This window comes from Oncorhynchus kisutch, linkage group LG1 (assembly GCF_002021735.2).
Source record: "Oncorhynchus kisutch isolate 150728-3 linkage group LG1, Okis_V2, whole genome shotgun sequence".
Taxonomy (NCBI): Eukaryota; Metazoa; Chordata; class Actinopteri; order Salmoniformes; family Salmonidae; genus Oncorhynchus; species Oncorhynchus kisutch.
In genome coordinates, this window is record NC_034174.2 from 71,775,786 (window position 1) to 71,789,404 (window position 13,619).

Consider the following 13,619-nt stretch of genomic DNA (forward strand, 5'->3'; position numbering starts at 1 on the left):
GAATTCTGGCAAGACTGGAGCAGTATTATTACAGTATAAAATGCCTAGGAACAGTGGGTGTGTGTGTGTGTGTGCGTGTGTGTGTGTGATTCATTACAGTATACAGAACACACTGGGCACAGTGCTGACCTCCTACCTCCTACCAGTCAGTCCACTGTATTAATAGGACTTAATTAATAAATAATATAGACTGACAGAGAGGCTATATTTAGTCTAGAAGCTGCTCATGATTCAGAATTTACTGAGGACTGTGTAGTGTCTAGTACTGGACACGTATCTAGTTCTATCTGTGGTGTAGGAGTGGGTGTCTAGTGTCCCTACTAATGGTGATGTGTGGAGGAGTCCTCTTAATAAGTCTATGGGGGTGTTGTGTTGCTTCGGTGGAGAAACAGACAGATCTGTGAGAAGGAGAAAGAAAAGAGGAGAGAAAGACAGGGCGGAGGAGATGAGGTGGAGAAGGTCTCCCGTGTTACAGACAACAGAGAGAACCTTTCATAACTAGACCCTGGACCTCCACCGACATCTTTCCACCCTCTGATTTCTCTCACCTGATGAACTGTACCTGTGAAAGTTGGGTTAATAAATCGTGTGAGGGGGCGTGAGAACCACCGCCAAGTTCCACAGTTGCTGCCCTGGTGTGAGAATGCCACCGGTTGCCAGATAAGCAACGGGTTGCCAGGTCTGGGCCCTATGGGCCGTCATTATCTCTCACACTAGGAATTTACAGCAAGGTGCGCAGTGCGGGAGGAGATGAGGGTAAATAGTTTCCCTTCCCTGTCTGAGGTGTATGGAACTGAAAGGACTGGCTGTGTGTCTGCCAAGCAGCAGAGGCTGCTGAGAGAGTTCTCATGAGCTACTGTCAACCACAGCAAGAAGCAAGGGATGGAAATATAGAGGAAGAGAGGAGAAGGAGGGAAAGAGGGAGGTTGAGGGAGCAGGGCAACATGTTCATGAGCTACTGTCAACCATTGCCCGCATCAGCATGAAGCAGGGGATGGGGAGAGAGGGATATAGATGAAGAGTGTGTGTGAGAGAGAGGGAGAGAGACAAGAAAAAATAGAGAGGGATGGAGAGAGAGAGAGGGATAGAGAGAGAGATGAAGAGAGAGGGGTGGAGAGAGAGATAAAGAGAGAGGGGTGGGGAGAGAGGGATGGAGAGAGAGATGAAGAGAGAGGGGTGGAGAGAGAGATGGAGAGAGGGGTGGAGAGAGAGGTGAAGAGAGAGGGAAGAGGGATGGAGAGAGAGATGGAGAGAGAGGGATGGAGAGAGAGGGGGGGAGAGAGAGATGAAGAGAGGGATGGAGAGAGTGATGGAGGGACTAAGAGAGATGAAGAGAGAGGGATGGAGAGACTGAGAGAGATGAAGAGAGAGGGATGGAGAGAGAGGGATGGAGAGAGAGATGAAGAGAGAGGGGTGGAGAGAGAGGGATGGAGAGAGAGATGAAGAGAGAGGGATGGAGAGAGAGGGATGGAGAGAGAGGGGTGGAGAGCGAGATGAAGAGAGAGGGATGGAGAGAGAGGGGTGGAGAGAGGGGTGGAGAGAGAGATGGAGAGAGGGGTGGAGAGAGAGGTGAAGAGAGAGGGAAGAGGGATGGAGAGAGAGATGGAGAGAGAGATGAAGAGAGAGGGGTGGAGAGAGATGAAGAGAGAGGGATGGAGAGAGAGATGAAGAGAGATGAAGAGAGAGGGATGGAGAGAGAGATGGAGAGAGAGATGAAGAGAGAGGGATGGAGAGAGAGGGGTGGAGAGAGAGGGGTGGAGAGAGATGGAGAGAGAGATGAAGAGAGAGGGATGGAGAGAGATGGAGGAGAGGGATGGAGAGAGAGATGGAGGGACTGAGAGAGATGGAGGGACTGATGGAGAGACTGAGAGAGATGAAGAGAGAGGGGTGGAGAGAGAGATGAAGAGAGAGGGATGGAGGGACTGAGAGAGATGAAGAGAGAGGGGTGGAGAGAGAGATGGAGGGACTGAGAGAGGGACACGGAGGGGCAGAGAGGCAGACGTAGAGAGAGATAAAGGAAGACAGAGAGACAGAGACAAACGGAGAGAGAGAATACTATTAATCATATCCTCCACCCTTCATCCATCCACATCCTAACACCCCATTCACACCGTGTTTTCCACAAGCACATGGAATTGCCAGCCAAATAGACAAAGTACCCAGACACGCTGGGGGGGGTGTTAAGATTTTTTTCTTTTTGCCGAACAATCTCTATTTTTGGTGGACTCTGGTACATTCTAATGCTAGATTGTATTTTCAACCAGCAACTGTCAGGAAATAACACTGATATAAATAACATCATTTTGCCTTCACTGAACCTTTAAAGAATCCTGCAAGTCTGCTGACATCCACAGGCTACCAGCTTTTAAAACGATTCAATACATTTTCTTTTATCATATTTTGGACCAGTGTGAGACTCTCTCTCTACTAACCTACCTATTGTTCCTGTACGTACCGCGAGACCATTCTATCCAATTAAGGCGCCACCAACCTGTAGTGTAAAGACATTGACTGCAACCACAGAACACACAACACACACCCAAGTACCCGAGAGGCGGGGCAGACAGCAGACTGTCAAACCAGCGGGGTTTCCCTGTCATCGCTCGCTCCGTGACTGACAGGCGCCTGTCCTATCAGTAGATGGCTAGAGGATGCATATCGTTCATTTTAGCGGGAGAGGGATCGGCAGACTTTTGTCTGACTAGCGAATTGAAAAGTCATTTAAGTGGGAAAAGTACCTGGCTGAAAATGACTGTAATTGGCTGTATAGCCGACAGCCGGCGCTAGTGGAAAACACTGCACACACCATCTTCTAGAGAAAACTAATTTACATACGCCAATTAGCCATTGTTGACATCAGCACTTATGAGCCTTCATTCATTTTTTCCCCACCTCCTTCCAGTTGTCATTTATAGTCCCGTCTCCAGTCCCTTTCCATTTCAGTAAGTGCCTCCCACAGCCATTCAAAGCCATTTCAGTAAGTGCCTCCCACAGCCATTCAAAGCCATTTCAGTGGGCCATAAGCAAAGTAGCGAAATGCCTCTTAAAGTGTGGACGTGACACTCCTTGTTTTTCTAGCGAGAAAAGTGATGCATCCGATCACCCACACAAACTTACAGGCACACTCACCCACACGCTCTGACACTCCCACACACACATTCTCTCTCTCACAAACACACACACGCTTTCTCTAGCGAGGAACAACAATGTGATGCATCTAAAATGTTAATCCCAAAACCCTCCTTAACAACAAGGCCCTAGTAGCACAGATAGAGAGAGTTGTTTTGGAGAGAACTCAGACTGACTTCTGGGTGTTTTATGTCTGTTGTCATGGAGATCAGCAAGCGGCGGATAGATAGAGAGAGAGAGACAGAGACAGGGATTGGAGAGAGAGAGAGATGGGGGAGAGAGATAAAGGTAAGATTCCCTGGTGTTTCAGGAAGTACAAAGGAAACAGGAAGTCTTCTTCTGTGGTTTTGTCTTGTGTTTGAAAGAAGCAGCCAGCTCTGGTAGCTGACAGGGGGAAAGACGCAACCCTGAACTTAATAAATGTGCAGGCGAGAGAGAGAGAGAGAGAGAGAGAGAGAAAACGTGGGTACTGAGACAGTTTACCAGATATGACGTGGCAGTGTATCTGCTCGTTGTCTTCTGTATGTGGGAGAGAATATTAAATCAAAGATGCCCCTCGCACATACACATGTACACACTATTTCTCTTTCTCTCTCTCTCTCTTATCTCTCTCTTCCTCTCCTCTCTCTCTCTTTCTCTCCTCTCTCTCTCTTTCTCTCCTCTCTCTCTCTCTCTCTCTCTCTCCTCTCTCTCTCCTCTCTCTCTCTCTCTCTCCTCTCTCTCTCTTTCTCTCCTCTCTCTCTCTCTCTCTCTCTCTCTCTCCTCTCTCTCTCTCTCTCTCTCTCTCACAACCTCCAACTCACTTCCACTCCATCTCCCATTCTGCAGTCGTTCCCAGCAAGCTACCATTTCTATAATCTTCTCTATGTTTTTCTCTCCTACTCCCTCCATCTCCTCACAGCAAACGTCCCGTCCTACGTTCTTCGCCAGGAAGTTTGAAGCCAGTGTTAACCAGGAGATAGTGAACCAACTAGATGGCTACCTGTTTGGACCCATGCCCCAGGGGACCCCTGGCCTCCAGGCCTACTGGGAGAGTGCGTTTGACGAGGCGGATGGGGTCGCAACCCTGAGCGACACACAGCTCACACTCTACCATGCGTTTGCTCGTATGGGCCTGGCCAGGGCGGCAGCATCGCTGCAAGGAGATCCTAAGGATGACAGCTGCAGGTTAGTAAGCAGTCCAGGTCACACACTGAACACATATACACACAGTGGTGTAAAGTACTTAAGTAAAAATACTTAAGTAGTTCTTATGGGTATCTGTACTTTACTTTACTATTCATATTTTTGACTACTTTTACTTCATTACATTCCTGAAGAAAATGTTCTCTTGATAAGTGTGCGAATTAGACCATTTTCCTGTCTTGCTAAGCATTCATCATGTAACTTGTACTTTTGGGTGTCAGGGAAAATGTTTGGAGTAGAAAGTACATTATTTTGCAGTAAAAAGTAGATCACCTCTGGTCACCCCTACTGCCTCTGATCTGGCGGACTCACTAAACACATGCTTCGTTTGTAGAAGCGTGCCCCTGGCTATCCGTGAATACATTTTTAAAAACTACAAAATGTAGCCAGCTGCTTTGCTTAGTATAAGGAATTTGAAATGATTTATAGTTTTACTTTTGATACTTAAGTACATTTTAGCAATTCATTTACTTTTGATACTTAAGTATATTTAAAACCAAATACTTTTACACTTTTACTCAAGTAGTATTTTACTTTTAGTCTTTCACTTTTTTTTTTTCATTTTGTATTAAGGTATCTTTACTTCTCCTCAAGTATGACGATTGGGTACTTTTTCCACCACTGTGTACAGGCATGCATATAACATGCTAACATGAACACGCACTGACACACACACACGTACACACAAATAGTAGTATAAACGCACAGAAAATGCATGCACAGAACATGAATGCACACACACACACACCGCAGCAGTCATTCACAGCATCGTGACAATGACACACCTCAATGTTTTGGGTGACCCTCCGTCAGAAACCTTTTTGTATCCTTCCTCATCCAATAATATACATACCTGGTGTAAGACGGCATCACGCGTCAACGCTATCCATTCGGCTTCACACGTCAACACTATTGCCTCGCCTGGTTCACCAACTACTTCTCTGATAGAGTTCAGTGTGTCAAATCGGAGGGTCTGCTGTCCGGACCTCTGGCAGTCTCTATGGGGGTGCCACAGGGTTCAATTCTTGGACCGACTCTCTTCTCTGTATACCTCAATGAGGTCGCTCTTGCTGCTGGTGAGTCCCTGATCCACCTCTACGCAGACGACACCATTCTGTATACTTCCGGCCCTTCTCTGGACACTGTGTTAACAACCCTCCAGGCAAGCTTCAATGCCATACAACTCTCCTTCCGTGGCCTCCAATTGCTCTTGAATGCAAGTAAAACTAAATGCATGCTCTTCAACCGATCGCTGCCTGCACCTACCCGCCTGTCCAACATCACTACTCTGGACGGCTCTGACTTAGAATACGTGGACAACTACAAATACTTAGGTGTCTGGTTAGATTGTAAACTCTCCTTCCAGACCCATATCAAACATCTCCAATCCAAAGTTAAATCTAGAATTGGCTTCCTATTTCGCAACAAAGCATCCTTCACTCATGCTGCCAAACATACCCTTGTAAAACTGACCATCCTACCAATCCTCGACTTTGGCGATGTCATTTACAAAATAGCCTCCAATACCCTACTCAACAAATTGGATGCAGTCTATCACAGTGCAATCCGTTTTATCACCAAAGCCCCATATACTACCCACCATTGCGACCTGTACGCTCTCGTTGGCTGGCCCTCGCTTCATACTCGTCGCCAAACCCACTGGCTCCATGTCATCTACAAGACACTGCTAGGTAAAGTCCCCCCTTATCTCAGCTCGCTGGTCACCATAGCATCTCCCACCTGTAGCACACGCTCCAGCAGGTATATCTCTCTAGTCACCCCCAAAACCAATTCTTTCTTTGGCCGCCTCTCCTTCCAGTTCTCTGCTGCCAATGACTGGAACGAACTACAAAAATCTCTGAAACTGGAAACACTTATCTCCCTCACTAGCTTTAAGCACCAACTGTCAGAGCAGCTCACAGATTACTGCACCTGTACATAGCCCACCTATAATTTAGCCCAAACAACTACCTCTTTCCCAACTGTATTTAATTTTAATTAATTTATTTATTTTGCTCCTTTGCACCCCATTATTTTTTTATTTCTACTTTGCACATTCTTCCATTGCAAAACTACCATTCCAGTATTTTACTTGCTATATTGTATTTACTTTGCCATCTTGGCCTTTTTTGCCTTTACCTCCCTTCTCACCTCATTTGCTCACATTGTATATAGACTTGTTTATACTGCATTATTGACTGTATGTTTGTTTTTACTCCATGTGTAACTCTGTGTCGTTTTATCTGTCGAACTGCTTTGCTTTATCTTGGCCAGGTCGCAATTGTAAATGAGAACTTGTTCTCAACTTGCCTACCTGGTTAAATAAAGGTAAAATAAATAAATAAAATCCGTACGGCATCACGCGTCAACGCTATCCATTCGGCTTCACACGTCAACACTATCCGTACGGCATCACGCGTCAACGCTATCCATTCGGCTTCACACGTCAACACTATCCGTACGGCATCACGCGTCAACACTATCCGTACAGCATCACGCGTCAACACTATCCGTACGGCATCACACGTCAACACTATCCGTACGGCATCACGCGTCAACACTATCCGTACGGCATCACGCGTCAACACTATCCGTACGGCATCACGCGTCAACACTATCCGTACAGCATCACACGTCAACACTATCCGTACAGCATCACGCGTCAACACTATCCGTACGGCATCACACATCAACACTATCCGTACGGCATCACACATCAACACTATCCGTACGGCATCACACATCAACGCTATCCGTACGGCATCACACATCAACGCTATCCGTACGGCATCACACATCAACGCTATCCGTACGGCATCACACATCAACGCTATCCGTACGGCATCACTAGCAACACTATCCGTACGGCATCACACGTCAACACTATCCGTACGGCATCACTAGCAACACTATCCGTACGGCATCACACGTCAAAATTATACGTACGGCATCACACGTCAACACTATCCGTACGACATCACACGTCAACACTATGCGTATAGCATCATGCGTCAACACTATCCGTACAGCATCACACGTCAACACTATCCGTACAGCATCACGCGTCAACACTATCCGTACAGCATCACGCGTCAACACTATCAGTACGGCATCACACGTCAACACTATCCGTACGGCATCACACGTCAACACTATGCGTACAGCATCACGCGTCAACACTATCCGTACAGCATCACGCGTCAACACTATCTGTACAGCATCACGCGTCAACACTATCTGTACGGCATCACGCGTCAACACTATCCGTACGGCATCACTAGCAACACTATCCGTACGGCAACACTAGTAACACTATCCGTACGGCATCACTAGCAACACTATCCGTACGGCAACACTAGTAACACTATCCGTACGGCATCACACATCAACACTATCCATACGGCATCACGCGTCAACACTATCCGTACGGCATCACACGTCAACACTATCCGTACGGCATCACACATCAACGCTATCCGTACGGCATCACGCGTCAACACTATCCGTACAGCATCACACGTCAACACTATCCGTACAGCATCACGCGTCAACACTATCCGTACGGCATCACACATCAACACTATCCGTACGGCATCACACATCAACACTATCCGTACGGCATCACACATCAACGCTATCCGTACGGCATCACACATCAACGCTATCCGTACGGCATCACACATCAACGCTATCCGTACGGCATCACACATCAACGCTATCCGTACGGCATCACTAGCAACACTATCCGTACGGCATCACACGTCAACACTATCCGTACGGCATCACTAGCAACACTATCCGTACGGCATCACACGTCAAAATTATACGTACGGCATCACACGTCAACACTATCCGTACGACATCACACGTCAACACTATGCGTATAGCATCATGCGTCAACACTATCCGTACAGCATCACACGTCAACACTATCCGTACAGCATCACACGTCAACACTATCCGTACAGCATCACGCGTCAACACTATCAGTACGGCATCACACGTCAACACTATCCGTACGGCATCACACGTCAACACTATGCGTACAGCATCACGCGTCAACACTATCCGTACAGCATCACGCGTCAACACTATCTGTACAGCATCACGCGTCAACACTATCTGTACGGCATCACGCGTCAACACTATCCGTACGGCATCACTAGCAACACTATCCGTACGGCAACACTAGTAACACTATCCGTACGGCATCACTAGCAACACTATCCGTACGGCAACACTAGTAACACTATCCGTACGGCATCACACATCAACACTATCCATACGGCATCACGCGTCAACACTATCCGTACGGCATCACACGTCAACACTATCCGTACGGCATCACACATCAACGCTATCCGTACGGCATCACGCGTCAACACTATCCGTACAGCATCACACGTCAACACTATCCGTACAGCATCACGCGTCAACACTATCCGTACGGCATCACACATCAACACTATCCGTACGGCATCACACATCAACACTATCCGTACGGCATCACACATCAACGCTATCCGTACGGCATCACACATCAACGCTATCCGTACGGCATCACACATCAACGCTATCCGTACGGCATCACACATCAACGCTATCCGTACGGCATCACTAGCAACACTATCCGTACGGCATCACACGTCAACACTATCCGTACGGCATCACTAGCAACACTATCCGTACGGCATCACACGTCAAAATTATACGTACGGCATCACACGTCAACACTATCCGTACGACATCACACGTCAACACTATGCGTATAGCATCATGCGTCAACACTATCCGTACAGCATCACACGTCAACACTATCCGTACAGCATCACGCGTCAACACTATTCGTACAGCATCACGCGTCAACACTATCAGTACGGCATCACACGTCAACACTATCCGTACGGCATCACACGTCAACACTATGCGTACAGCATCACGCGTCAACACTATCCGTACAGCATCACGCGTCAACACTATCTGTACAGCATCACGCGTCAACACTATCTGTACAGCATCACGCGTCAACACTATCTGTACGGCATCACGCGTCAACACTATCCGTACGGCATCACTAGCAACACTATCCGTACGGCAACACTAGTAACACTATCCGTACGGCATCACACATCAACACTATCCATACGGCATCACGCGTCAACACTATCCGTACGGCATCACGCGTCAACACTATCCGTACGGCATCACTAGCAACACTATCCGTACGGCATCACGCGTCAACACTATCCGTACGGCATCACACATCAACACTATCCGTACGGCATCACGCGTCAACACTATCTGTACGGCATCACGCGTCAACACTATCCGTACGGCATCACTAGCAACACTATCCGTACGGCAACACTAGTAACACTATCCGTACGGCATCACACATCAACACTATCCATACGGCATCACGCGTCAACACTATCCGTACGGCATCACACGTCAACACTATCCGTACGGCATCACGCGTCAACACTATCCGTACGGCATCACGCGTCAACGCTATCCGTACGGCATCACGCGTCAACGCTATCCGTACGGCATCACGCGTCAACGCTATCCGTACGGCATCACGCGTCAACGCTATCCGTACGGCATCACGCGTCAACGCTATCCGTACGGCATCACGCGTCAACGCTATCCGTACGGCATCACGCGTCAACGCTATCCGTACGGCATCACGCGTCAACGCTATCCGTACGGCATCACGCGTCAACACTATCCGTACGGCATCACGCGTCAACGCTATCCGTACGGCATCACGCGTCAACGCTATCCGTACGGCATCACTAGTAACAATACCCTGCTTCTATTGAGCCGATGGGAACCGGTACGGTTCACACTGTTCACTCAGTAAGGCGATACGGCAGATCAATTACACCATGTGAAGGTGTACTGTATATAGGTCATGGATGGTGCTGCTCCATGTTCCTTCGAGACCAGTATCATTTCTGTGTCCCTAGAATTACGATTGACGATACTGGTGTTATAAGATGTGGGATCCATAGCAGCTGTATATGCTGGGACTGTTAGTTCAGTAACGAGGCCTAATGTTGACACATTTACCAATGTAGATTTACCCCTGTGTTACGATACATTTGCGATTCATAGCATCTAGCTTCCTGGATCAGGAGACGTGTCAGTTGGTTATGTCTTTTGTCTCCATACAGTTACTTCCACGGTTGACATGGCCGTTGTTATGACACATTTGGGATCCCTGTCATCTATGGATGCTAAAACAGGAAGCCAGTTTAAAGCCAACGTGTCTTTTGTCTTAGTTAACTGTTACTGTATTGTAATACCACAGTTGCAACACATTTGGGACCAGCAGCACCTGCGGTAGCTAGAATATGAAACCTGCGTTAGCTGAGTCTCAGGGCCAATGCACAGGTAACTGCCAAAATAAAGGAAACACCAACATAAAGTACTTTAGTAGTTGCCAGAACAGATCCAATGCACCTTGGCATAGATTGCATAAGTGTCTGGAAGTCTGTTGGAGGGATGCGACACCATTCTGGTGGAATTGTCCGTGTTCCAACCAACGTCAGATGTACTATACGCCCATGTTTCTGCTGCTGGCAGCTTGTATTATCAGTCTGTTTTAGATTCAGTATAGTTCCACATAAGCAGGCTGGATAGCAGGCAGGCAGGTAGTTCTGCATTGTGGGTAGCGGCAGGGGTCTCTGGGTACATAGTCAAGATGAGAGGAAGCATGTTTCCATCTAGCTGCACACACACACCCTATGTCTATCGTTTAACTACAGCTGTTTCTACTCATGCCTCTGCCTGTAAATTGGGAAGGAAGGGAAACGAGGTTGTGTGTGTGTGTGTGTGTGTGTGTGTGTGTGTGTGTGTGTGTGTGTGTGTGTGTGTGTGTGTGTGTGTGTGTGTGTGTGTGTGTGTGTGTGTGTGTGTGTACACATAAAGTGTGTGAGAGCAAGAGGGCATCTGTGAGTATACTTGTCAGTCTGCAAATCTCTAATTGTGGGATCATGAGCATGTGAAAAAAGCATTTGCTGTGAGGAAACAATTTTCAGTCTTTCACACTAACATATCCACACCCAGCTGTACACACAAACACACACACACACACACACACACACACACACACACACACACACACACACACACACACACACACACACACACACACACACACACACACACACACACACACAGGGCAATGTTTGGGGCCATGAGAGGCTATGTTTGTAGAGCTTACAGTGTGTGTATGAGACAGCAGGGTGGGACTGCCATGGGGGGATGGAGAGACGGAGGAGAGGAGAGGAGAGGGGGATTTCTGTCTTTTCACAGCCAGCTGTGACTCCAGTGGGGAGGGGGTGGATGGAAGGGCTGAATGGAGGCTCTATGTATCTGCACTCTCTCTCTCTCGCTATCCCCCCCCCCTCTCACTCTCTCTTCTCTCTCTCACTCCCTTCTCTCTTTCTCCCTCTGCCCCCGTTCTGTCTTTCTGCCTCTCTCTTTCTTTCTCTCAACCTCTTTTTAAAAAATCTCTATCACTCTCTCTTTCTCTAGCTCTTTCTGCCTCTCTCGCTCTCTCTAGCACACACACACACACACAGACACACACACAGTCAGACACACACACACACACACACACACACAAACACACAATTGTCAAAGACGTCAACGTCAGGCATTCCCAAGAGTCTATGTATAATTCAAATTGTGAGTACTTCAGTCCCACCCTGTACGTCTGTAATAAATAACTGAGTAACTGACTCAGTCTCATAGAGTGAGGAAACCTTTGTTACTGGTGCTACGATGTTGCTAGGGGCAACATCTCTGTCAATCTCTGTCTGTGTTCCAAACGGCACCCTATTCCCTATATAGTGGGAACGAGGGAGGGAGGGAGGAGGAGAGCGGGATAGAGAGAAAAGGGTGTGGAGTGCTCTCCGTGAGCGGGTGTAAATGTTTGCTGTTCTGCTTGTCAGGGTAGCTAGTGCTGTCGGGCTGGGACGGGCACACACACACAGCGCTGTCAGGCAGACTGACTCCTGGTTCTACTACTGGAATACTGATGAGAAGGCTGGTGGGCACATACACATACACACACACAGTGGACACTGGGGCGTGGGGAGGATGAGAGAGAGAGAGAGAGAAACACAAACACACCCTGTTTATTTTCCCAGTAGTCTCTGCTCTGCTCTCAGTGCCAGCCTTCTGCCACATGTACAGAATCAGAAAAAAAACACTCACTCCACACACACAGCCCCCAGAACAATATAACTATCAGGACTAGCCTGGACTGGCAAGCTGATTGTAAGATCAAGCTGACTTCTTAATGGTGTCCCAGACCAGTTCAACTTTGTTAGTGTGTGTGTGTGTTTTGACCTCAGCTGACTTTGTTTTAGACAAGCAGTTTTCAACCTGTGGTCCGAGGACTACCTGCTCCGCACATTATTTACTATTTGTAATGTGTATTTTATTTTATTGTAGTTATTGGATGTATAGTATTATACGCAATTGTACATTACAATATGTGTTAAATCTGTTACATTCACTGATAAAATTGACTAAATTTGAACGCTAAGATATTTTATGTAAAGAAATTCTGCGACTCAGCGAATGGTGGCCCTCAAGATCTTTTGACGCTGATTTGGTCGTCCCCGGGATGGCAAAGGTTGGGAACCGCTGTATTAGACAATATGTGTGTTACGAATTGGTGTGTCATGGTTATCGTCAGAGGCATCGGGCTGTGACTAACTTAATATATTACTGCCAATATACCCAATGACTGTATTGGGTTGGTCCGGGGCAGGCTACAACTACAGTCTGGTCTCAGTCAGTCTGTCCATTCCTAGCCTTAATAATAGTCTCCACAGCAACAGATGTTTTATAGGTCATTGAGTTAATGCCTCTTCCCTTCACACAATCACAGAAAGCACAGCACATCCCCTAACCTTTACTTTAGCGTCTGAGACATTAGCAAGGCCCCGCTAGTGAACTTTAGCATCTACAAACATTAGCATTTGTAAGCAGTCTCCAGTAGTTGTTCAATAGATGAATCTAGATACTCTCATCTTACACCATTGGCCTTTTAAACAGCACTGGTACCATATCAAGTTCACTAATGGGAATCTCAATGGGTCTGTCTGTTGGGTTACCACTGGTGTTGCCAGGTAAAACCCTGATAAAGTAGCCTGGTCCCAGATTTGTTTGTGTTCTTGTCAACTCCATTTCTGTCTCTGTCAAAATGAGTGATATTTGGCATCATAGCCCAAACAGACCTGCACTCAGGATACTGATAAAGGTCTATTGAGAAAGGTTGGTTA

General features: G+C 47.3%; 1 protein-coding gene across 1 annotated transcript in view; it reads left to right on the top strand.

Moving 5' to 3' along the window:
- Positions 1-13,619, top strand: part of LOC109890174 (xylosyltransferase 1) — a 134,815-nt gene that overhangs the window by 105,537 nt on the left and 15,659 nt on the right. Inside the window, exon 8 of the mRNA XM_031831843.1 lies at positions 4,031-4,296. Coding sequence (XP_031687703.1) covers positions 4,031-4,296 — 266 coding nt within the window. The remainder of the gene's footprint in view (positions 1-4,030; positions 4,297-13,619) is intronic.